General features: G+C 31.9%; 1 protein-coding gene across 8 annotated transcripts in view; it reads left to right on the top strand.

Annotated features, from left to right (window-relative positions):
- CEP112 (centrosomal protein 112) overlaps positions 1 to 26,212 on the top strand; it is a 644,230-nt gene that overhangs the window by 216,066 nt on the left and 401,952 nt on the right. For all 8 annotated transcript variants that reach the window (XM_074224744.1, XM_074224743.1, XM_074224738.1 and 5 more), the window contains 3 exons: positions 4,026 to 4,105; positions 9,193 to 9,328; positions 16,934 to 17,041. In XM_074224744.1, coding sequence (XP_074080845.1) covers positions 4,026 to 4,105; positions 9,193 to 9,328; positions 16,934 to 17,041 — 324 coding nt within the window. The remainder of the gene's footprint in view (positions 1 to 4,025; positions 4,106 to 9,192; positions 9,329 to 16,933; positions 17,042 to 26,212) is intronic.

The following is a 26,212-nucleotide window of genomic DNA, read 5'->3' as shown; positions in this document are numbered from 1 at the left end:
TAATATACTTTTTTTAATGTTTTTATTGTTTTAACCCTGTCTTGTACCTACAACTCTTTTTGTCAAAATATATTCCTTTTATCTGTCCTGATTAAAGTACTATTCTCAAAGGGTAATTGATTGATTGCTTGACTAATAAGTAGCATTGCCTCATTAGAAATTTATTTCTAAGAGTCATAAAACCCATCAAATTATAGTCAATTTATATCATACCCCCTTTTCCTGTACTCTCCATCGACATACATAGTTCTCATGTGCTATAAAGCATCATGCAAAATCAAATCATTCATGAATCATTTATACTGCCATTCTCCTCCCCCCCTGCACTCTCCCTCCAACTGTACCCAAAGTGTCAAGCAAAGTTAAATCTTTTCATGATGTTTTCAGGTCTAGTCCCTCTTAAGTACATTCTTACCTTCCATATTGATTGTGCTCCAAGCATAGCCCTACAACCCTCCTCAACCAATGTATTATGTGCACTCTCTCCCTCTGTCCCTTTAGCACCTTTACCATGGTACTAAAATACTTGTTAACTAAAGTATTGATTAAGATAACATCTTTTCCTAATCTATTTATGTCCAACCCTTCTAAGTAACCTACCAAACTCTGCCCCTATTGAACTAGCACTGTCCTTAACTAAGGTATCTAGTTAGGTAAGGTCACTTCTGATTTAATTATATGTAGAACCTCTAATTACTGGGACATCTGGAAGGTTTCTCTCTTTTTTTAATTAAAGATTTTATTCTGAGTTTTACAACCCCCCCCATCTTTACTTCCCCCCGCCCCAAGGCAATTTGTCAGTCTTCACGTTTTTTCCATGGTATACACTGATCCATATTGAATGTGATATTCCCCACTATTTTGTTTCTGAATACCACCCCCTTCAGTGTGTTTGCCTTCCTGTATCCACCCCCTCCCCTGGAAGGTCTCTCTTAAGAATGTTAGAATTGATTATATGGTGTGGGAGACACTGGCACAGAACTACCCAGTTATAGGGTTCCCTCATCAGAGAATGTACCTCTATCAGCAAGGTAGAATTAAAGTAGCTCAGAAGAAATGTGATATCCATCCATCTATCTATCTATCTATCTATCTATCTATCTATCTATCTATGTAAAACCCAAGGTGTTCACCTGGATTATTTGTGCCTGACCTAGGGTAGAGTATTCTGAGCTCATATTGGTGCGATCAGCCATAGTCAGACATACTGTAATTCATCTCAAACATAGTGATGTCTTCTTCTTTGGTCTTCTTCAATAAAGGAGGACAAGAACCAACTATGCTATATCCTCTAAGTATAAGCCCTTCATTTATATTTAACCCTTTAACTATCCTGAGAGTAATAAAATGCTCGAGTTACAAATGTTATCTTCCCTTGTAAGCATGTATATAAGTTAATGTTCTTGACTAGCATTTTCCTCCTTTTTGTTTACTTTTTATGTATCTGTTGAGTCTTGTATTTGAAGATCAAATTTTCTGTTAATTTCTAGTCTTTTTATCAGAAAATTTTGGAAGACCTCTATTCCTTGAAGATCCATATTTTCCCCTGACAAAATAGGCTGAATTTTGCAGGCAGTTAATTCTTGGTTGTAATCCAGGATTCTTTGTGCTTTGAAATATCATATTCCAGGCCATCCAATCATTGTTGAAGCTAATAAGTCCTGTGTAATTCTGATTGTGCTTCCTTTGTATTTAAATCTTCTCTTTGACTGCTTGAAGTATTTTCTCCTTTAGTTGAGAATTCTAAGATAATACTATAGCTATGGTAGTACTTTGAGTTTTCATTCTTGGGTCTCTTCCTGGAGATGTTCTGTGTATTCTTTGTCTATGATAATACTTGGAGTTTTTAGTCTGGGTCTCTTTCTGGAGGTGTTCTATGTAGTCTTTCAGGGACCATTTTGTCTTCTTGATTGTGTATATTAGGATAATTTTCCATGATAATTTCCTGAAAGATATTTTCCAGGCTCTTTTTTGACTTAGACTTTTGGGTAGACCAATAAATGGTAAATTAATTTCTTCTAGATCTATTTTCCAGATCTATTTTCTAGATCTATTTTTTCTTAAAAGTTATTTTACATCTTCATTTTTTTTCAGCCTTTTGGTTTTGTTTAATGGAATCTTGATGTCCCATAGAGTAATTAGTTTCTATTTGTTTAATTCCAAATTGTAGTGTTCTATTTTCTTCAATTAGCTTTTGTCTTTCCTTTTCTAATTGGTTAAATTTACTTTTAAATGAGTTATTTTCCTTTTCCACTTGGTTTATCTTACCTTTTGATGAATTGCATTCAGTGGTGGGATTCAAATAAATTAACAACTGGCTCTCTGCCCTAGTGACCATTTTAAATATACAAAAAGATAAACTAAAAGGTAATTTAATATTTTATGCATTTAATATTCAAATAAGAATAATAAAAGAAGCACACAAAGCTAGATTATGTTATATTGCTCACAGTAAGCAAACATATCCTTATGGAGTGAAAGCAGTCACATGATCATAGAAGCCAATGTTGGACCATTTACAGAACCAAAACTCATTCTACCTATTCTAACTCTTTTTTTTTCCTTTTACTTCCATAGCTTCTGAAATTGATAAGAAATTTATATTTCTATTGGTTCATTGTGTTCCAGCTTCAAATTGGTTTCACTGTTCAGGGAACACCAATGCACTCTAGAGGGAAATTTTGGGCATAACACAAAGCAGAAACAAATGACAGCTCGTCACTCCCTGGTTGTTTGTACCAATTTCTCTTTGTGTTATATGTTTGTTTACTGAAATAACAAAAATGAGGGTAAAAACGTAGTGTTTCATCAAAGGTAAAATGAGTTTTAAGCAACAAATAAATATTTCAAGCATATTTCCATCAATTTTTCTCACCTATGGACAGAATGAGCATTACTATGGGCACTTAGAAAATACTGATGCACAGATGAATGTTAAAAAGAGTAAGGAATGTAAATTTGTTATTTTGACATTTGGGGGCTGCCCAGGTGCCCACCTTAGAGAGAACTGTGATCACTAGTGCTGTTTTAACAACCAGTTTCCTGAACTCAGCATTAAATTAGTTATCTATTCTGCCAAACTAGTAAGATTCAGTTGAATCCCACACTGTTGCATTCTCTTCCAGATGTTCAGTTTGATTTTTAGATGGGTTGTATTCCTTTTCCAATTATTAAATTTTATTTTTTTGAATAAAATTCTTTTGCCAGTTGGTAATTTTTACTTTTAAAGGAGATGTGTCTTGGTCTTCACTGTCACAATAGTAGCTTTTTATGATCAAGTTTTTGTCATTATTGTTTTGGTGTTTGTTTGTTCATTTTTCCCAAACTATTTTCTGGGCTTTGTAGTTTATGTTAGAGTTAGACTGCTCACCTGGGTTTTGAGAGGTACAGTACTATGCTTCAGGCTTTTTTGTTCTACAGAATTCAGAAATAATTCTGCAGAGTGGAGTGGTCTACTTCCAACATTATGTGATCTAGGTAAAGGTGTGGTCACTGCTCTCTCACATGCCCTCCAATCTTTACCTAGGAAGGTTCTTGCACTAATGCTATTCTTGACCCTGGTACTGTGACCTTCTCTCCTGCATCTATAACTGCTATTTTCCCTCTATGTCTTAGATCTATGACCTGGGCCCCTGTTCCCTTGTGATTGACCATACTCCTCTCCACCCTGGGACTACAGTTCTGAACTGCTTATAAGCAGTGTTTAATTGCTAATCAATGCCATTGACTCCAATGTCCACTGCTGATGCTTCTACCATGCTCCCATACTTACCCCTATGTTAATATCACAGACCATTCCTTCCAACCTTTTAAGTTTTCTTAGACTGGAAAAATGTCTTAATCTGACCTTTGGTGAGCTCAGCAACTTCACAATTTGATTTGAAACGTTTAAAAAGTTGTTTGGTGGGAAAAGTTGGGAAATTTCATTGGGATTGCTGCCTGTACTCAGTCATCTTGGCACTTGCCCACGTCTTAACAGTGTTAATTTCATAGCTAAAATTTTAACATTTTTTTTGTAATGATAGATTAATGGCTTCCAGACTGAACTTGATAAAGAGAAAGGAGATTCCCAGAAGAAAATTCGCAAATTGGAGGAGTCTTTCAGGTATGTTAATAGTGTCACAGGTGCAATTTATCCTTGAAATTTATCCTTGAAATCCTGTTCAATTTTTTAAAATTAAATTTCTAGCATATTCATTTTATGTTTCTGTAAGAAATTTGCTACATTTTCATTTGAATGGAGTTTATATTACAACCATCTATTTAAGGATTTTATTGCTAGTATCTTTTAAAAGAAAAATAAATTCATTTGTTCATTTAGTGATAGAAATCTATATAACTGTGTCACTGTATCAGATTATGTTATGGGGTGTATGGTATTAGAAAACTGGAAAGGTAGGAAGGGATCAGGTAATGAAAGACTTTACCAACTAGATGATTTCCTACTTAATTCCAAAGGTAACAGGGAATCAATAGAGTTTTTTGGATAAGAGAGGTGGGGACTGGTGTGACATTGTCAGACCTGTGCATTAGTAAGATCAGTTTGACAATTAAATGGAAGAGAGATTGGAAGGGGAATAGACTTAGTTGAAAGAGACCAATCATGAAGCTATTGCAAAAGTCGTAGTGTGTGACATGATGAAGGTTTGAACAAGGCTAATGGCATTGTCAGAGGAAAGGAGAGCATACATGAGAGCTATTACAGGTAGAAATGACAGGACTTAACATTTGATTAGATATGAGGAAAGGTAAACAAGAGTGAAGAGTCAAAGGTGATAACTAGCCCTAGATGACTTGGAAGATGGTAATATTCTCAAAAAATAATAAGGAAGTTAGGAAGATGAGAGAATTTTTGGGGAAAGATAATGAATTTAGTGTTGCACTTTCGAATTTAAGATTTAAAACTTAAAAACTTTAAAAAATGCTTAAAAAGCACTTGTAGTGTAGTAGATAGGTATTGGTTCTGGAATCTGGAAAATCTTAGTTTAAATTCTTCCTCAAGACTTTCCTGGGCAAATCACTTAAAAGCTACCTACCTGTTTCCTCATCAGTAAAATGGGGATATTATTAGCACCTACCTCCTGGCTTGTAACCTAGAAGTCATCTTGGATTCTTCACATTCTCTTTTAACTACTTATCCAATTTGTTGCCAAGGATTTCAATTTTACCTTTTCAACATCTCTTTGAGTATTATTCCTTCTCTCCTCTACCATTGCTACCATTCTAATGTGCATTCGTATCACCTCCTACTTGGAATATTGAAAAAACCTGTGGTCTGCCTTCTTCAAATCTCTCCTCACTTGAATCCATCCTCCACTCAACCACTAAAGTGATTTTCTTAAAACATGGTTACAGTCAAATGGGGGAGACAACATGCAGTCCTCAGAGTTAATGAGCTGATTTTCACATCCTGAGGTTAGACTCCAAAAAATCTTTGAATTTCTGATTGTAAGGTCTTCAGGGTCTTCTCTGGCATCTTAGGATACAAAATTAAGGAATTCTTAACCCTTGGACCTGGAATGTCCCAGGACCATGCTGGTGGTCTTTGGTCACTAACTTCTCTTTCCTCTTCAGACTTTTATGGTCACTATCTGCTATTTCCTCTTGGACTAGAATTTCCTTACCATTTTTGGACTGTTCAGGAGAACTCTCTTGACTTGTTGCCTTAAAACACATCTTTGCAGAGTGCAAGTGCCCCATTTCTGGTTGTGATAGAACAGTTTTTGAAGAGAGGGCTTCATTTCCTATTAGAGACAGTGGATTAGAGTACAGGGCCTGAAGTCAGGAAGACCTGAACTCTATTCTGACGTGACATTAGCTATGAGATCTTGTACAAGACAGAATGGAGTGTAGAAAGAAGGAAGGAAGAGAAAAAAGAAGGAAGGTAGCTAAGCAGGCAAGCAGGCAGACATACCTGAAAAGAGTAACTGAGAAAGAATAAACAGTACCCACACAAGGGTAAGAACTAAGAAGAGTGTAAATTTTTTAGAAGAATGAGAAAGAAATAGGAATGTGATATTTATCTCCAGACTAAATGTATAATAATCATTTTTAAATTAAAATTTTTAATCTTTCTCATATATACTTTCTTGAATAGTGTTATTTATTGTGATCTCTTTGGTTTATTAAATTTATTATTATATTCTTCCCTTCCTTCTTTTTTCCCTTCTTTCCTCTCTCCCTCCCTTCCTTTCTTCTTTCCTTCTTTCTTCCCTTTTATCTTAGCCAATCTGATGAGTGTCACATGATATCTAAGCATTATTTTTATTTGCATTTCTCTAAGTATTAGTTATTTAGAGTATTTTTATATAGCTTTTTTCAATTGACTTCATCTGATTTCTTCATCTGAAAACTACTTATTCATGTCCTTTCACCAATTATCTACTGGAAAATGCTTCTTATTCTTATAAATTTGACTTGGTTCCCCATGTATTTCAGAAATGAGTCATTATCAGAGAAATTTGTTGCATAGATTTCCCCTATTTTCCCAATTTTCTTCTAATTTTAACTATATTAGTTTTGCTAATGCAAAACCTTATAAACTTTATCTCATCAAAGTTATTCATTCTAATACTTGAAAGACACTCTTTTTTTGATCATGAATCATTTCCCTTTTGATGAATCTGACAGATATTTTCTTCATTAATTTGATTATGATATCATCCTTTATGTCTGAATCTTATATCCATTCTAAGCCTTTCTTGGCATATGTTATGAGATATTGGTCTATGTCAGAATTCTCCTGGACTACTTTCTAGTTTTCCCAATAGTTTTTGTTATATTATGAGTTCTTATCCTAATCTTTGGGTTTATCAAACACTAATTTACTCTGCTCATTTCCTTTTGTATAGTATATTATATACCTAATCTTTTCCATTGATTCAACTTCTCGAATTCTTAACCAGGACCAAATTGTTTGGATTATTATGGCTTTGTGGTATAGTTTGCTATTGGTTACTTTGAGTCCCTCTTCCTTCCTGATTTTATTTTCATTCATTCTTCTGATATTTTTCATTGTTTATTTTTCTAGATGAATTTTCTCATGATTTTTTCTGTCTTTTTGAATTTATTTTTTCACAATTTGGTATGACACTGAATAAGTAAATTAATATCATTTTTTATTATTTTGGTTCAGTCTACATATGAGCAATTAAGTATTTTTATAATTATTCAGATGTCTTTATTTGTTGGAAGAGTGTTTTTTAGTTGTGTTCATATGGTTTCTGGCAGGCAAACTCATGTATTTTTGTACTATCTGTTAGTTATTTTAAATGGAATTTCCCTTTCTAACTTTTGCTACTGTTTTTTTTTTGTAACATACAGAAATGGTGGTGATTTATTAATTGCTGAAGTTAATTGTTTCAGTTAGTTGTTGATTTCATCTCTAGAGTTCTCTCAGTAAAAGAACATATCATTTGTAAAGAAATGACAGTTTTATTTCATCATAGTCTATGTTTAATCTTTACATTTCTTTTTCTTATTATTGCTATATCTAATGTTATTTGTACAGCCCTAAATTGAATCTGTGAAAATGGACATCTTTGCTTTATGCCCAATTTTATTGGAATGATTTCTAGTTTATCCCCCTGTGTCTTTGTTTTGTATTGACTCAGAACTCTGCTCCTTGGGTGAATAGTTTACCCATTGGGTCAGTACATTGGGTAGAGATATGAGATTGGACCTTAGAATGACTAACCTCAGTTTTTTATAATTTTTCCCTTATCAGAAATGGTTACTCAAATTTTATGTGTTAAAATGGTTTTAATTCACTTGTTCCCTTCTTTTGTAAGAATGTAAAAATATGAATCCATAATATTTTATTTTTTTAACTCTTCTCAGTAGTTAGGTTTCATAAACTTGAAAGAATTTTTTTTCCTGATGAATATTCATCTCTCTGTAATATGTCTTCTCTCTTCTCAGTGCTTTATTGCTTCCGCCTCCTTAGTCAAATACATTGGAGGAATGAGAAACATTTATCTGCAATTCAATGTTTAGCCACATTTTTTTTCTCTTAAGATGGTTTTAAAAATAATATTATAAATTTACAGAAACAACAACAAAAAACTTCTCAGGAATAAAAACTTGGGCAAATACTCTCGCAGCCTTCCTGGGGAAGGTGAGAATAAAAAAGGTAGCAAACAGTCTGATAGCATGGATTCATCAGTTCTATTCTAAGCAGTAGAAATGACTTTGGTCTCTTTGTGTCTATTCTGTTTTTTTTTTCTCTGTAGCTTAGCTCCAGCCCTTGTCTTAGCATCTTGGCATTTGGCCTCTTGCCCATATCTTTCAGTTTTGGTAGGGTCTGCTTTTTAGTCCTTAACCTGATTGCTCCTCTATATTTCCTCATGCTCACTGGTCCGAAAAAAGAAGATGATGTTGGAGGCAATAGTTACACTTTTTCTTGCCCTGGCTTCAGTCCCTGGTGTTCTACTTGGGCTTCACTGTATTTTTTTCTGGGATTCATTTTCACTTTTCTAATCTCAGAGTTCCAATTTCCAGGACTTGAACTAAACCCTAGGGATAAATGTGCCTTGACAACTGACAGTTGTTCTTTAATATACCCTCATGTACTCATTTACAAATAATCTCACCCATATTTGGATTCTCTTTTTTAATAGGTTTCTTCTGCAACAGGTGAGGCAGTAGATAGAAGAGAATAGATTCAGATCAGGAAGTTCTGAATTCAAAACCAGCCTCAGAGATTAACTAGCTAGACGATCCTGGTTATGTCACTTAGCTGCTTCTGGCCTCAGTTTCTTCAATTATAATCTTCCTGAATTTTGAGGACTAAATGAGATAATACTTGTAAATGGCTTTGCCACAAGTGCTTGACACATAACAGGCACTTAAGAAATGTTGGTTGCTTTCCTTCTTTCGGCCTTATTTGCAAAGACTTTAATTAATTTGAAAAAATAAAGAGGTAAAATGTGTGCTTTTTTTAAGGCAAATTCACTAAAGGATAGGGAATCTTCAGTAGTAGCATGCCAATCATCTTTTCTCACCCTCTTACAATTAAAATCTCTCTAGCCAAAACTATTCTATTCTATAATCACTTTAAAGGAAAATTAGATGAAACTGAGACAGGAAATTTAAAATTGAAGACAAATTTAAAGAACTAAATGGTTTTTAGATATAAATATAGTCACTCTTTTATTTGATATTTGAACTTCTAAGATTTTCTATATTTTCTAGGGAGAAGGAGGAACAGCTGATTCGTGTGACTGAGATACAGAGGCTACAGGCCCAGCAGGCAGATGCTGCTCTGGAGGAGTTTAAGCGGCAGGTTGAACTGAACTCTGAGAAAGTCTATGCTGATATGAAACAGCAGGTGAGGTCACAGTGCCATCCTTTCTGAAACTCATTTTCTGAGGATGATATGTTCTGATCTTAAAATACCCAAAGCATATTTCACTTTTTTATAGTGCTATATTAAAATCCTTTAGATTCTTTGATGGAAAATAAAGAATATTACTTTATTCTTTCTTATAAAAAAAGATAAATAGAATGATTGTTATAGTTATTTTTACACTTTGGGAAAGGAAACAAACTGACTTTACTCCTGTATTATTGGGAAAACTAACATAGTTTCATTACATATCATGTTTTTTTGTTTTTTGATGATCACATTTTTCATAATATTAAAAACTCTTATCTTTTACTTTATAATGTTTAATATATCTCTGATGTTGTCAGTTTACTTAATATTTCTTTTGGGTTTTTTATAGAAGTATTTTATGGTGCTGAAAAATACTAATTTTATTTAGTAGTCCTATTCAAAGTGTGCCACAAGCATTTCAGTTGCATTTTCTCTAACAATTTGTTCAATTTGATGTTTTCTACACTTTAAAAAAATCTTTTGTTTATATTTGTCTAATTCTAAAATGACCATTAAAAGTCTTCTACTAGTATTGTGTTTCTATTTATGTCTTTTTATAATTCAATTAACTTTACTTTTTAAATTTTCTGTATCATTTGGAACATTTAAAATTCTTATTGGTTCATTGTAATTTCTTTAAACCATGATGCATTTTCTTTGTTTTTATTTGTATTGCAAGTTTTTAGTTTTATTTTTCTGATAGCAAATTGTTAACACAGCTCTCTTTTTTTGTTTCTCTTGATCCATAGTAAATTTCATTCCTGCCTCTCATTTTTATTTTATGAATCTTTAATTTTTACATATTTTTCTTTAAAAACTAAAAAAGATTGAGGGGTTTCCTTTTTCTTTTGCAATCTTCCTTCTTATTTTATTGGATTGTTTAATCCATTCACATTTAAAATTTTGAGTTATTTTCTCTATTTGTCTTTACTATTTTTTAAAATTTAGAATATCTTTGTGAGTTCCTCCTTTTAAGGTTATTCTTTTTTTCCTAGTATTATTGTTTAGTCTACTTTGATACAGCTTCCCCCCCCACAAGCTCTTTTCCTCCCTTTTACTCTCCCCTCCTTTTGTTAGTATTTTCCCTGTTTGTGACTTATTTTATTTAGTTATTTAGTTCTTCCTTTCACAGCCTTCCCTTTTTTCTGCTCTGGAGTTGTTTCTTTAAAAACCTCTCATTCATTTTTTTCTGATTCTTTTTTTTTATTTGTTTCTTTGTTTTGTTTTTGGGTTTGTTTGTTTGTTTGTTTGTTTGTTTTGCAAGTCAGTGGGCTTAAGTGAATTGCCCAAGGTCACACATCTGGGCAATTATGAAGTGTCTGAGGTTGAATGTGAACTTAAGTCCTCCTGACTCCAGGGCTGTTGCTCTATTCACTGTGCCACCTAACTGCCCCTTTGATTCTTTTTCTAGTTTCATTTCATTGGTGCTCTGTGTATACTGAAATGTAAAAATTCTTTGCCTCTAGTTTTATAGGTTTAGTGATACCTTAATTGCTTTGCCTTTAGAGACATCAGGCTTTTTTCCAACTTGTTTTTTCATCTTTTGAGTGTGGCACAGTAAATACAGACTTATTAAGGAAGACCTGAATTCAAATCCAACTTCAGCTACTTAGTAATTATGTGACCTTGGGCAAGACACATCCCTCTGCCTTAGTTTCCTCAATTCTAACTTAGAGGTAATGGCATCTTTTTTTCTAAAGTTGTAGTGAGGATTAAATAAGACAGTATATGTAAAGCACTTAGGACAGTGCCTGACTCATAGTAGGGACTTAATAAATGCTTTTTTCTTTGAATATATTTTGTTTCTATATGGAAAGTATCAGAGATCCCAGATATTATATGTTTGAGTCACCTCTGTGTTTTTTTTTATGATTTAAAAACTGAATACTTCATTCTATTCATTAATAGCAAAATGGAGGCATTTATGTATAATGAAATTGAATTTCCTTTACATTTGATTGCCTAATCATGTTTATTAATTTTCACATGGTCCAAATTGCCCAGTTCATTTTCCCTTCTGAATTTTTTCTTTTTTAATTCTTTAATTGTCATTCATTTTTCTTTCCTCTATTTGAATTTCTTATCACTATCTGCTATCTTTTCCTCAACTTGCAAATTGAAATCCTCTCTTTAACAAATAAAAGCAGTCAAAAACCACCACTATCAACAAAAACTAACTGCATATTTAAGAAAATGCATCATTTTGCTTCTCCTGTCCTTCACTTCTTTGCCAGGAGATAGAAGACAACTTTCATCATTAATCCTTTGAATTCATGATTAATTATTGAATTGATCAGAGTTCTGCAATCTTTCAAAGATTTTCTTTTTCCCCTGTTCTAAGTTTTTCTTCTGATAATTTTAACTTTACTTTTCATCACTTCCTACAAATCTTTGAAGTTTCTCTGAATTTGTAATATTATTTGTAACTTTTAGCATAAATTTATACTTCTTTTTTCTTTTTATTTGCTGAATCTAGGCAATATTTTAGAACTAAATTTGTTATTTTTTAATGTCAGAATAAAATTCCATTGCATTCTTATGTCAGAATAAAATCCCATTACATTCATCTATAACATTTCATTCAACCATTCTCCAACTATTAGGTAGCTACTTTAGTTACTGCCACAAATATTTTTGTTATATGGTTTTTGTTCTTGTGTTTTGGATTTCTTTCTTGGCTGTATACTTTGTTGTGGTATTCATGAACAAAAAGATATTTGAATTTAGTGACTTTTTTGCATATGCACTAATATACATGTTCTCCCACAATGCCATCAATCTTTACCCTTTCATCTTTTGTCATTATTGTCAGTCTGGTAAATATGTAGCAAAAATCTCATTTTTAAATAATTGCTATTAGATAGCTTATATTTCTTCCTTTGAAAATTGCCTATAAACATATATCGTTTTGGGAAAAAGCTCTTGTTTTTTTATTTTTTTCCCTCAGTTCCCTATATACTTAAAAATCATATCTTTATCAGAGATTTTTGTGACAAAAGTTTTTTTTTTTAATTTTTCTTCTAAACCGCATTAGTTCCATCTCTAACTAAATTGTTGTTGGCTAATGCATAATTTTTTTTCAAAATTAACTTTCTTATATGATGTTTTCTATCTCTTGTTTAGTTTTTTATTTAGGACATGGATCCATTTGTACTTTGTTTTGTGGCATAATATGTTATTGTAAATTTTATTCCTTTCAAGTTATTTTTTAGTTTTTCAACTTTTTTCTATTGCTGCTTTTGGTTAGGATGTCTTCATCATAATATTTTTATCCTTGGATTTGTCAAACACTATATTCTATGTCTTCTGAGATTTGTTTTCCTAATCTGAAAGGTGGGAATGAATTATTCAAACTATACTACAAAACAATAATCTTTGATAATATTTAACAATAATTACTTTGTATCTTGCTAATTTGCTGAAGTTATTATTGCAGTTAATTTTTCTTAAATCTCTATAATCTGTTCTCATCTACAAATATTGATAACTTCTCTCTTCATAGTCTTAATCATTCAATTAATTTTCTTTGTTTTACAATAATTTTGTATGATTTCTCAAACTATGTCAAATAATTGTGGTAACAATGGTTTAATCCTTATTCTAATTGGAAAATGTTTTTTAATATTTCTATTCCTTTTATTCCTGGTTTGTGTATCTCCTATATTATGTCTTGCACAAAACGTTTGGTTTTTGCAAATCCATTATATAATACTGAAGTTAATTTTTCTTTAAATGCTTGTTAGAATTCAGTTACAAATCTTAATCTAGATATTTATTTTTTCTCCCGTTGGAATTTTACTTATGTCTTGGTCTTGTTTAGGTTTTGTTCTTTGGAAAAGTTTGCTTAAATTTTATATTTCTCACCATTTCACATATTTTTGTAAATATTCATTGTATTTTTTTGTATTATCTGTCAGTCTTTCCATGATATTACTCTTTATTAAGATTTTCCTCTCGTTTTTGCATTTAAAAACCTTTAAATTCAATTGTTATAAATATTTCTAATTAAAAAAATAAAACCTAAGCCATTTGGTATATTTTGAATTTGTTCTTTGCTTTTTTTTTAATATCAGGAGCAGGTAGCTCTTGCTATTCACTATGATTCCATTCTTTAAGAACTTGTTCTCAATATCTTTTACCCCACAAGTATTTTTGCTCTTGAAGGTTCAGGCCTCTTTTTGATTATTCATTTTTTTCTTTATCTCTTCTAGTTTCTCTTTTTTCTTTTACCCCTCTGTTTCCTTTTCTTTCCTAGCTTTATTTAAAAAGTTTTGAGTTGATGAAAGAGTTCTCAGTTAGAGATAGGGTTTTTCCCTGCCATTTCCCTGGAATTACCTCAGTGTGATAATTATTTTTCAAATCTATTTTATAAGAATGCTATTATAAATGTAATAAAATCATTAATTATTGAAATGATTATGAATAAATATTGATATCATTTATTGCCATAATTATTATTGATACATGATGAAGCTTATTAATTTTTAATATTATATCAGAATTCAAAAAACTTCATTTTGTAGATAAATCAAATAAAAAGAATTTTTAACTTTTATCAACCTCTAATTCATCTTATCCTTAGATTGTGTTGTACAGGATTTATAGAGCCCTACAACATTAAACTCATTTTAGTGATAAAGTTATGAAAATGAATTTATTTTAACCATGCTCACTAAAAAACTTTTATCATAATCATATAAAAGTAATAATATCCCTCTCTTCTGTCATTATTTTTTGTTTAAACTTAAATGTTCTTGTCTACAGAAGTACATAACTTTGTGTTAAATGGTACTTTAACTTTATTTTTATGTTTTGTTGAAGATAACATGATATTAAGGGAAACATTCTTTTATGCTTGAAGTTAAATGGAATATAGAATGATCTACTGACTAAATGACCTAGAGTCTTTGGTACCTATGGCAACAGAGTATCATATACTTTTTTTTTAGAAACTCTAACCATTTCAGAATTATTTTCTGGATTTTGTGGAATTAGGGAGTGAGAATGGAGTGGGGACTGATTTTTTCCGTCAGTATAATTAGCATTTAAATGAATTTCTATACTTTATTTCCTTATAATGATATTTATAATTTACTTTTACCTTTCCTTACTGTATAGATACTATAGATATTTCTAAAAGAATGTTTGATTTACTTATTTTGAATAAAGAGGACAAACTTATCTTTAGAATTACTTTGAATGTTTAAAATGACTTTTTCCTCTTTTTATGTTTGAACATTACAACCTTTTTTTTTTCATTCTTTTCTAAATTAAAAGACTGATTTAAAAATTTTACACATGAAGATCTGGATTTAAAATTATAGAACAAAACATTTTTCTGTTTAGTCAAGCATTGATTCACTTATAAATTTATTAATTCATTAATATTTACTGAATTATCATTTATTGAAATATAAGGAAATGCAAAAGATATATAGAGCATCCTTACTCTCTAGAAACTTACAATATGTTTGAAGAAATATTCAGGTCACATCTTGTTAAGCAGCAATAGAATTTTTATTTTATGATATTATGCAGCAATATGGAAAACAAATGCCATAGGAGTTTTGAAAACAAGAATCCAGAGTTTTTTGAATGTGGGAACAAAGACCTAGATTTAGAATTTTGTCTCTAGGTTTTGTTTTGTGAAATATTGAGAAGATAGAAAAATTGTGAATTTTATATTGGGAACAATTTTTCAAGAGCTTTGATCATCAGGTTGAGAAATTTGAATTTTATCCTATCCTAAATAGCTACTGATGATTTTTAAAACTAGTAATAAATGGCATTATAAAAGGAAATTTAATACAATAATATATAGGCATTTGTAGGGTGAGAAAACTTGGAGATTGTTATAAGAATCTAAGCATAGTGCTATGAAAGCCAGCAGTCATCAATATAGAAGTGAGCTATGGCCATATAGCTCATTTAGGGAATTTTTATTTTGCTACCCCACTTACCAGAAGAACTGAAAACACATATAAGTTGTATTTCTGGTTTTAACTTAACTATAAGAAGAAGTGATTTAGTTTTATAAACAAATATTTGATAAGCATTACTGGATAACGAGTGCTAGGAATTTGAGAATTTATAGGACACAAAAACTTTCACTTCAGTTTATGTAAAATGTATTTGCAAATACAAATAACTTGGCAAAACTATGAATTTTTAAAAAGTTAATGTTTTTGTCAGATGAATTCATAGAATTTCATTGCATTTGTTGTTTCATTGCACATTGTCTAAGTGTTCAAATAATTATTTTTTTCTTAGCCTTTTTATATCTTGAATACTTGTCAGTGTTGTGAACTGATAAAAAAGTAATATTTTTATTGCACAAAAGAAATGCATAGGGTTATGAAGAAAACTGATTTTATTAAAATTTAGTTTTCAATTTTTTTAAAAGCAAAAATTTCATAGTTTCAAGTTAGGAAACTCTGTTCTAAACTATCTAAAATTTACTATTAAAGTCCTATTCTGAACCTTGGCAAACTTAGAGGAGACCTGGTAAACTTAGAGTAATATAAGGAAATAAGGAAGGAAGTAAATAATAAGTCAATAATATAGTAATATAGCATGGATAGACAGAAAAGGTTAGAAATCTGCATTGCTGGAAAAAATCCAAATCAATAATATCATAGATGTATTTTAGTCTTGGAAGAAAATCAGTAATCCAATATCTACTGATTTTCATTTGCTCAAATTTAAAATTTCAGTTAAATTAGATCTAGAAATTCCTCAATTTATTCTATTTTTTATTTGCTTATTGCTTATTTGCTTATTGTTAAGTTCATAAACTTTTGTATTTTACTACTCTCAGTATCTAAGAACTGAATTTGGTTGTCATTAAAGAATCAATCTTAGATCCAAAATTAAAGTTTTAAATAGAATCTTATAGATTTTATTGATAGTGGGACATAAAGATGATATAATATACTCCTTAAATTTTTTTCTGAAAAGGGAGGTACTGAAATAATTTTATTGTTTATTATGTATTTTAATACATAATGAGGGCAGATTTAGCATAGAATATTAACATTTTAATATTTTAGAGAATACTCATTGAATTGCCGATTGCCATTTTAAATCACGTAGCAGTGATCCAGATAAAATTTCTAGATACTGAAAGATTGTAGTGCTGTTGATAGTTGTAGAAAACTTGTAAACCTTAGCGTATAGAGTATCCATCAAGTTATAGATGATCAAAAACACTCTTGATTGGTTTTATCCTTTTGCTCTGACAAAATATTTCAATTGTTTCCTTCTTAGAAAATAAAGGTAAAGCATTAGTATTAAAGGTTGGCAATGGGAAGTTATGAGAATTAGAAGGATATGAGGAAGGGGGGAAGAATGATATATATGTGATTTTTTTGGTATTGTACATATGCCTAGAAATTACAGAATGTGTATATGTCTCTACATATGAATAAGTAAATTAATAGGGTTTTTTTTACATTTCTTGATAATAGACATTTTCTTTTCAAATAAGATTTCCTTATTGTTCCAGTGGCAAACATTTTGTTTTTTTTTTTAAAGTAACACTCTCTTCTTAACTTCTAGATGGAAAAAGTGGAGGCAGATCTATCTAGATCCAAATCTCTTCGTGAGAAACAATCTAAAGAGTTTTTCTGGCAGTTAGAAGATATCAAGAAAAGATATGAACAACAGGTTGGTCTTTTAGGAATGTTATTCTATTTTAATGTCATTGTTTTATATCAGAAATAATGAAATACTTAAGTGCTTTAGCTATATGCTGCCCTATTTACTTCAAATAATATGTGATTTAATGTTCTAGTCAATGAAAGAATTGTAATTGTCCCCATGAAGTTCATTATGATAAGATTTTACATTTTTATACCTCTACATTGATTTCTTTTTCTATCTGGTTCTTCTTAGTATAAACAACAAAATTTGTTATTTCCTCGCTTCTCCTTTATTATATCTTACACATGCTTGGAATTTTGAGAAGAAGAAAAGCATTATCTCAGGTATCTAGATTACAAAAAAGGTTTTTTGAAAACATAATTTTTTTGGCTTTAGTGCCATCTTAATTTCTTTATTCTCCCTGAATTTTATATCACCTGAAACATACTAAAAAGACACCAACTTAAAAATTATTCTCTCCCTCTTTTTAAAGACTTAATTATGGGGGTGGCTAGGTGGCGCAGTGGATAAAGCACTGGCCCTGGAGTCAGGAGTACCTGAGTTCAGGTCCAGCCTCAGACACTTTATAATTTTCTAGCTGTGTAGCTTTGGACAAACCACTTAACCCCATTGCCTTGCAAAAAAACCAACCCCCCCAAAAAAACCAAAACCAAAACCCTAAGACTTAAATTATGGTTCAATCAGTAGTACTATATTTTTGGTAGAAATTAATTCAGTGAACAAGTATGTTTCTAGGATATAGTCTCTTCATTTGTCATTTGACCAAATTTCAAGATTTTTACTCTTTCATGTTTGATGGCCTTAATTTCAGTTTGAGTGAGGATATTTTCTTTTACAATATTCCATTTTGAAGATAGGATATTTTGGACATTTAATCTATTGAACATTTCAAAATATTGAATGATAAATTATCAGTAAATTGTCAATATATTACAATCTAACTGATTGAACATAACACATATTCTTTTTATGTGTTATATATCTTTATTAGAGATGTATGATAATGGCATGTAGTAGTCACTTAATAACTGTTTATTGAATTAATTGAATCGAAACAGCATAAAGATGGATTGGAAGGTGAGAGAATAGGTGGGATGGGTACACCTTTTTGATGGCTTCTCAGTTAATCAGCAGGTATTTATTAAGCATGTACTATGTCTTAGGGATCCAAAAATGAGACAGTCCATGTTCTACTTTGGGGAGGGAGTACAAACAGAATAATTAAAATATTAACATACAGTGATGGGAGGATCATAATCCCTAAAGTAGCTATGGATTGAGTTTGTACAGCATTCCAAGGCATGGAGAATAGCTTCTGTAAATCCATGGAAATAAGATATAGAATGTTAAATATAGAAAATAGCAAGTATGCCAACTTATTTGTTGTATAGAATCTATAATGGGGAGGAATTTATAATCAGCCTGGAAAGATTGTCTGGTAGCATATTGTACAGGTCTTTTATATGTCAATCAGGAGGGTTTGCATTTTACTCAAAAAAGAAATTGGGGACTTCTTGAACTTCTTGAGCAAGGAAGTGATATGTACTTTTAAGATGTTTGATTTTGAACAGAAGGGAAAGACAGCATGTAGGGAGATAAAGTAGGAAACTATTGCAATAGTCCAGACCAGCATTAATGCAGACCTTTATTTAGATAGTTGTGGTATGAGTAGAGATGTTCCACTTATGTTGAAAAGGTGGGCAGGAAGTGAATTGGTGAAATTTCTTAATAGACTATGCGGAAAAGTGAGATGAATGAGATTATAAACCTGCAATGCCTGGAAGAATGATGTTTCTCTTGACAATAATAGAGAAGTTAGGAGGAAAATGGAATTAAGGGGCCTAGGAGACATCCCCCTGGAGCTATACCATTCATTTAGATGTAGGACTAGAGTCTGAGAGACATGAGCATTGAATACATAGATATCTGCAAAAAGAAATTTAACTCAGTGGAAGCTGAGAGTACTAGTAAAAGAAATAGGGTATAGAGAAAAGAGAGTCCAGGATAGAGCCCTGGAGTAACACCACAGGAGAACATGACGAATCACAATTCAACAAAAGAAATTGAGATGGACCAGTTAAGATAGGTAGGAAGAGAAGCATGCCAGTTCTATGTCACAATAATATTTGAATCAAAGAGTATCCAGGAGGTAAGGATCTAGTCTATAACATCACATGTTTCAGAGAATTCCAGATGGATGAGAACTGAGAAAATGTCATTGGATTTATTAACCAAGAGATTATCTACACAACCGGAATTCTTAACTTTTTGTTTCAATGACCCCTTTGGCAGATTGTTGAAGCCTCAGATCTACTTCTTAGAATGTTTTTTAAAAATTAAAACATAAAATGCATAGGACTACAAAGGAAATTAATTATATTGAAATCTAGTCATTCAATAAACATTTATTAAGTGTCCACTATAGGCCAGACCACTGTGCAAAGCCTAGGGTAGGGACTTAGTAGGGTAGGTGCTAGGAGAAAGGGGAGGATTCAGAATATGGAGATAGGGTAAAGAATTGTAAAGGTGATACATTTTGCTTTTGTTTATATATTTGAGGGCCCTTTTTAATCCTGACCTGGGTCTCCAGTCATCTCCTTTATTTTTCAGGCCACATATATTGGCCTGCCTTTGGATGCTATGATTCTACTGCCAACACTTCTGGTGCATTGCAGTCTTACTGTTCCTCCCTTGCCTATCCCTGCAATGAGATCACCCTTCCCTTTTTTTTTTTGTTTGGATGTATTGAGCAAAGCGGCATGAAGACACTAATTATTAAAAAGATTAAAAAAATTGTCTATATTTATGAAGGAAAAACAGATTCAGGCTATCATGGACATTTCATTGTGGGCAGAGATATACAATGAAGAGAAATAAAGTCTTAAGCAGATATGGTAATAAAGAATGGAGTCTGGGAATTATGCCTTAAGATACCAGAATAAGTTAAATGAATTGAACCTTGAAAAGAGATTGGTCTGGAATGGGAAGAGAAAATAATCTAGTGATTTGCCCTCTCCTCTTCTCTTAGAAGAAGAACCTATTGAACAACCCATCCTCGACTAGTTCTAGGAATAGTGAAGAAGTAGATTGGGTTAAAGTGGTAGCCCCGGGTAACAATAGGCCTGAGGAAAATGGAAATTCCATATCTTGAAAACAGAGGAAAACAAGGTCCTTTGACTATTGTACTACATGTGACTGACATGGCTATTCTTTTATAGGGAATTTATGCTAGCAACCAGGCTTATATAAGTCATGAACAGTATATAACTGTACATACACACACATATATACATATATGCATATGTGTGCATGTATGGATATGTGTAAAGGTTTATATGAATACAAATATTAACTTTTTCTATGCAGTATTGTCCCTGATACCCGTTTGTTTCTCCATAGCAATATTTACGTTATTGTAAGTATGAAAATTGCATTAAAAAATTCGAGAGCTTTGTTATCCTCCACATAAGGAGTTTCTGCTGAAGAATCTCACTATACCACTGTTTTTCAATTACTGTTCCAAGTCTTAGAAGAGGACCTCAGGTATTGAAAGATTAAGTGATTTAGATCATGTAGCCAGTTTTAGAGGCAGAATTTGAGCCCATATGTTCCTGACTTTGAGACTGGTTCTATGCCATTTTAACAATTAATTACAAGTCTTCTATGAAAGGACTATGTGAAATTTTCTTTGTTTATACAAAACAATTCAATTTGTTTAAAATAAATATTTAATAATCTTTATATACTTTCTTATTTAAAGTTTATACTAGTTAATGGTATGTTTCTTATATAAGAAACAAGATAATTTCTGTTTTCAAGATAGACTGTATATCTTTGAGAAGATAGAAGAACAATTATAATACACTGTACTTTAAAAAAAAGCATGTTCATGGTACTTTCTTAGTGGTACACTGGAAAGAGCAATAGTTCTGGCATAAGAATAACTGACATCAGATGTGGCTTCTTATACTCCTGGTAAGATCATAAACAAGTCACTCAACACTTCTGGGGCTCAGTTTTTCATCTGAAAAATAGTGAATTAAACTCTAGTTCAACCTGTGCCTTCTCAGGACACTTCCACCCCTAGTTTCATGAACTTTCCAGTATTCATGACCTAAGACCAAACTTAGTATAGAGTCATGGCTCCTTAATGCAAATGCGTCTTAAAACAATGTGTGTGTGTGTGTGTGTGTGTGTGTGTGTGTGTATAAAATGTTGCACCTTATTTTCAAAGACGATACATTTAACAAGTGCATTGTCCCTTTATTTCAAAAGTAGATGTTTTACCCTCAGGGTTCTCCCTGAGAGTATTTTAAAATGCTTTCTTGAATTTACATTGAGTAGCATAAATCATGAGAGGTAATATTATACAGTACAAAGAGGGCTGTCCTTGAAGTCATGAAGACCTTGGTTTTTAAGTGCTATTTTTGATAGATACTGTCTAGGTGACCTTTCTTAAGTCACCTAAAATCTCAAGGCACTCTAACTCCTGATTGTGTAGATTATTGACAAGTTGATATACGGAGAGTTCTTTACCTGGAAAAAATCTTATTCTAATATATAAACATCTACATTTGCATTGACCCTTGAAATAAATTTAAACCATTTTGATTGCAGGATTTGTAAATCAAAGAGAATTTGAAACTTTAAGGTTAAATGAATAATTTTGCATTCATTTTCCCTCAGATCTGTGATTTCACTGGTCTGTCTTCCGTTATTATGCAGTTTCAGCAACATTTCTGCAGTTTTTATTTCCAGTTTTGGGTGGCAAATGAGAAAGAACAAGGCTACCTTTTCCCTCGAACTTATTAGACATTTATGAATAGCTTGGATTGATTTTAGAAAGGGGGAAAATCTGAGAAGGCAGAAAACAAGTTGCTCCCTGTAACAAATTTTCATAGTCGATAAAAACATTAATCATTTCTTAAAAATTTATGTCTCATCTTGCATCTGAATCCATAATCTCTCTGTCAAGGAATAGATCCTCTACAATTATCTTTGGCCATTGCATTGATTAGATTTCTTAAATCATACAAAGTTCTATTTCTACAGTGTTGTTTTTTGAATAAATTATTCTTGTTCTATTAATTTAATTTCACATCAGTTCCTGAACATCTTAATAGGTTTTATTGAAGTCATCTCTTTCATAGTGTATTATGACAAAATAGTATTTCAATATGTTGATATTTCATTATTTTCTATTCTCTAGTTTTACAGGTGCTTCTTGGATTTCCTATTCTTTGCTACTATTTAAAAGAACTGATATAAACATTTCTATTAATTTGCATTTTCCCCTCTTTCATTGTTCTCTTTCTTATATAGGCTGGGGTTTTTTGTTTTTGTTTTTGGTTTTTGGTTTCTCTTTGCTACTACAAATACTGTAAACATTTTTGTACATGTGCTCTACCCCTCTTGGATTTCTTTATTGTATAGGAGTAGTAATGATATTGCCTGAGTCAAAGGATGTGCAGTTTGATAATTTTCTGGGTTGTTCTGAATTGCTTTCCAGAATTCCTGATTGCTAATTCAATTCATAACTCCAGCAATACATTGGGGCAAATAGGTGGTACAGTGGATAGAGCACTGGCCTTGGAGCCAGAAGGACAAAAGTTCAAATCCAGCCTCAAGCACTTGACTCATGCTAACTGTGTAACTTTAGTCAAGTCACTTAACCCTGATTGCCTCAAATGCAGAGCCATCGCCAGTTGTGCTGATTCGTTTCTGGCCAATGTACCCAGATAACTTTAGAGGAGAAAGTGAGGCCAGTGACTTAGCACAGCACCTCCTTACTCAAATCCAATTCATGTACTTGTCATGACATCACCTCCCTGTTGTCATGGTCTTCTTTGAGAATGAAGGACAAACATTATTAATAATGCATTTATATACCTTTTTCTGTAATTTCACCAACATTTGTCATTTTTCTTAGTTTAATTTCACCAATCTGATGGATGAGATTTGGAATTTCAGTGTTGTTTTAATTTCCAATTCTCTAATTATAAAAAATTTATGAAGCATTTTTATATAAGTTTTTGAAAACTTCCTGCTTGTATTCTTCGATGATTTCAATATTGAGTGAAAAGATCTTATGACTATTTAAATTTGTTTCCCATATATTTTGGAAATACTAAGACATTTATCAGAGAATTTTGCCACAAAGATTGGATTTCAATTACAAGTTCAGCTATATTTAATTTTGTTTGTTCAAAAACAATTTAATTTTCTGTTATCAGTATTGTCCATTTTATATTTTTTGCATTTTTTTCTATCCCTTATTTAGTCATTAATTCTCCAGAGCTAAATATTAAGGAAGTAAAATAATTCCCAGAGGAAAAAAGAGAATTTTGCAAATTTAAGGAAATAACTGTGAGGATGAATAAATTCAGGGAACTGATATGTGATATGCAGAAAATATCTAATTGTCCATTTTGGCATAATATCGATTTCATGAAGGAAAGTAGTATAAAATAAGCCTGGAAAGATAGTTAGAAACCAAATTATGAAAAGTGTTACCTTATGGAGTTTATGTGTTACATTAGATTTATTGGGGGTCCTTGATAGTTTAATTGGGAGTGGGTATTTTTTTTAGGTTTTTGCAAGGCAAATGGGGTTAAGTGGCTTGCCCAAGGCCACACAGCTAGGTAATTATTAAGTGTCTGAGACCAGATTTGAACCCAGGTACTCCTGACTCCAAGTCCGTTGCTTTATCCACTACGTCACCTAGCTGCCCCTGGGAGTGGGGTTTTTTAATGCCAGACAAATAGTAGGCTTTTTTTTTTAAGAAAAATTTTATTTATTTTGTTTTACAATTTTTCCCTTAATCTTGCTTCCCTCTCCCCACCCCCACAGAAGACAGTCTGTTAGTCTCTAAATTGTTTACATGGTCTACAGTGATCTAAGTTGAGTGTAGTGAGAGAGAAATCATATCCTTAAGGAAGAAAAAATAAAGTATGAGATAGCAAAATTATGTAAAAAGAGAAAAGTTTTTTTTCTAAATTAAAGGTAATAGTCTATGGCCAAACTCTACAATTCTCTCTCTGTATTACAGATGGTATTCTCCATTGCAGATAGCCCAAAATTGTCTCTGATTGTTGCACTGATGGAATGAGCAAGTCTATCAAGGTTGATCATCACCCCTATGTTGCTGTTATGGTGTGCAATATTTTTCTGGTTCTGCTCATCTCACTCAGCTCAGTCCATGCAAATCCCTCCAACCTTCCCTGAATTTCCATCCCTCCAGGTTTCTAATAGAACAATAGTGTTCCATGACATACCTATACAAGTTTGTTAAGCCATTCCCCAATTAAAGGACTTTCACTTAATTTCCAATTCTTTGCCACCACAAACAGGGATGCTATGAATATTTTTGTACAAGTGATGTTTTTCCTCTTCTTTATCATCTCTTCAGGGTTTAGACCCAGTAGTGGTATTGCTGGATCAAAAGGTATGCACATTTTTGTTGCCCTTTGGGTGTAATTCCAAACTGCTCTCCAGAAAGGTTGGATGAGATCACAGTTCCACCAATAGGGTATTGGTGTCCTAGACTTCCTACATGCCTTCTAACATTGATCATTGTCTTTTCTAGTCATATTGGCCAGTCTGAGAGGTGTGAAGTGGTATCTCAGAGGTGCTTTAATTTGCATTTCTCTAATAAGTTTTAATTTAGAGCAATTTTTCATGTGACTGAATCTTTTTGATTTTCTCCTCTGTAAATTGCCTTTGCATATCCTTTGAGCATTTGTCAATAGCTGAATGGCTTATTTTTTGAAAATTTGACTCAGTTTTCTGTATATTTTAGAAATGAGTCCTTTGTCAGAAACATTAGTTGTAATGGTTGTTTCCCAGTTTACTACATTTCTTTTGATCTTGATTACAGTGGTCTTGTCTGTGCAAAAGCTTTTTAATTTAATGTAATCAAAATCATCTAGTTTGTTTTTAGTGATGTTCTCCATCTCTTCCTTAGTCATAAAATGCTGCCCTTTCCATAGATTTGACAGATAAACTAGTCCTTGAAATTATAGTTCGCTTATAATATTGTTTTTTATGTCTAAATCCTGTATCAATTTTGATCTTATCTTGGTATATAGGGTGTGAGGTGTTGGTCTAATCTAAGTTCCTTCCATCCCAACTTCCAATTTTCCCAGCAGTTTTTATCAAAGAGAGAGTTTTTATCCTAGTAGTTGGCCTCTTTGGGTTTATCAAACAACAGATTACTATAATCATTTCCTGCTATTGCACATAGTCTATTCCACCGGTCCACCACTCTATTTCTTAGTCAATACCAGACAGTTTTGATGATTGATGCTTTATAATATAATTTTAGATCAGGTAGGGGTAAGCCACCTTCTTTTGCACTTTTTTTCATTGAATCCCTGAAAATTCTTGACTTTATTTCTCCCTATGAATTTACTTACACAATTTTCTATGTGATTAAAGTAATTTTTTCGAATTTTGATTGGTAGGGCACTAAACAGGTAGTTTAGTTTTGGTAGAATTTTCATTTTTATTATATTAGCTCGACCTATCCTTTGGCAGTTGTTGCTTTCCTAGTTATTTAAATCTGATTTTATTTGTGTGAGAAGTGTTTTGTAATTGTTTTCAAAAAGTTTTTGAGTCTGTCTTGGCAGATAGACTCCCATTTATTTCATATTATCTGAGGTTACATTGAATGGGATTTCTTTTTCTAGCTGTTTGCTGTATCTTGCTAGTCATATATAGAAGTGTTGAGAATTTATGAGGGTTTATTTTATATCCTGCGACTTTCCTAAATTTGCTAATTATTTCTAGTAGGTTTTTTTGTTGTTGTTGCCTAGGATATTTACTTATTTTCATTTTATTTTATTTTTATGATGTATTTATTTTTTATTTTTTGTATAAATGGTGGGTTTTTTATATATTATTAAAACATTCTTGTTTAAGAGTAAACATAATACCCCCTCCCCGCATAAATATGGATTCTCATGAGCAATAAAGTAAAGGAAAGAGGAAAAAAAATAAAAATTTAAAAAAATGTGCTTCAGTCTGTGTTTCAATGCTACCAGCTCTGTTACAGGTAGATAACATTCTTTATGATTAGTCCATAACAAAAGCTACTTCTGTATTTTTCCACTGTTGCCATTGCTGATCAAAACTCTCTCCATTCATGCCTCCCCACTACTATATACTATATTTTCT

The sequence above is a fragment of the Macrotis lagotis genome, chromosome 2 (genome assembly GCF_037893015.1).
Source record: "Macrotis lagotis isolate mMagLag1 chromosome 2, bilby.v1.9.chrom.fasta, whole genome shotgun sequence".
NCBI classification, from domain to species: domain Eukaryota; kingdom Metazoa; phylum Chordata; class Mammalia; order Peramelemorphia; family Peramelidae; genus Macrotis; species Macrotis lagotis.
The sequence above is the reverse complement of the archived record's forward strand: the minus strand, read 5'-3'. Positions and strand labels throughout refer to the sequence as shown.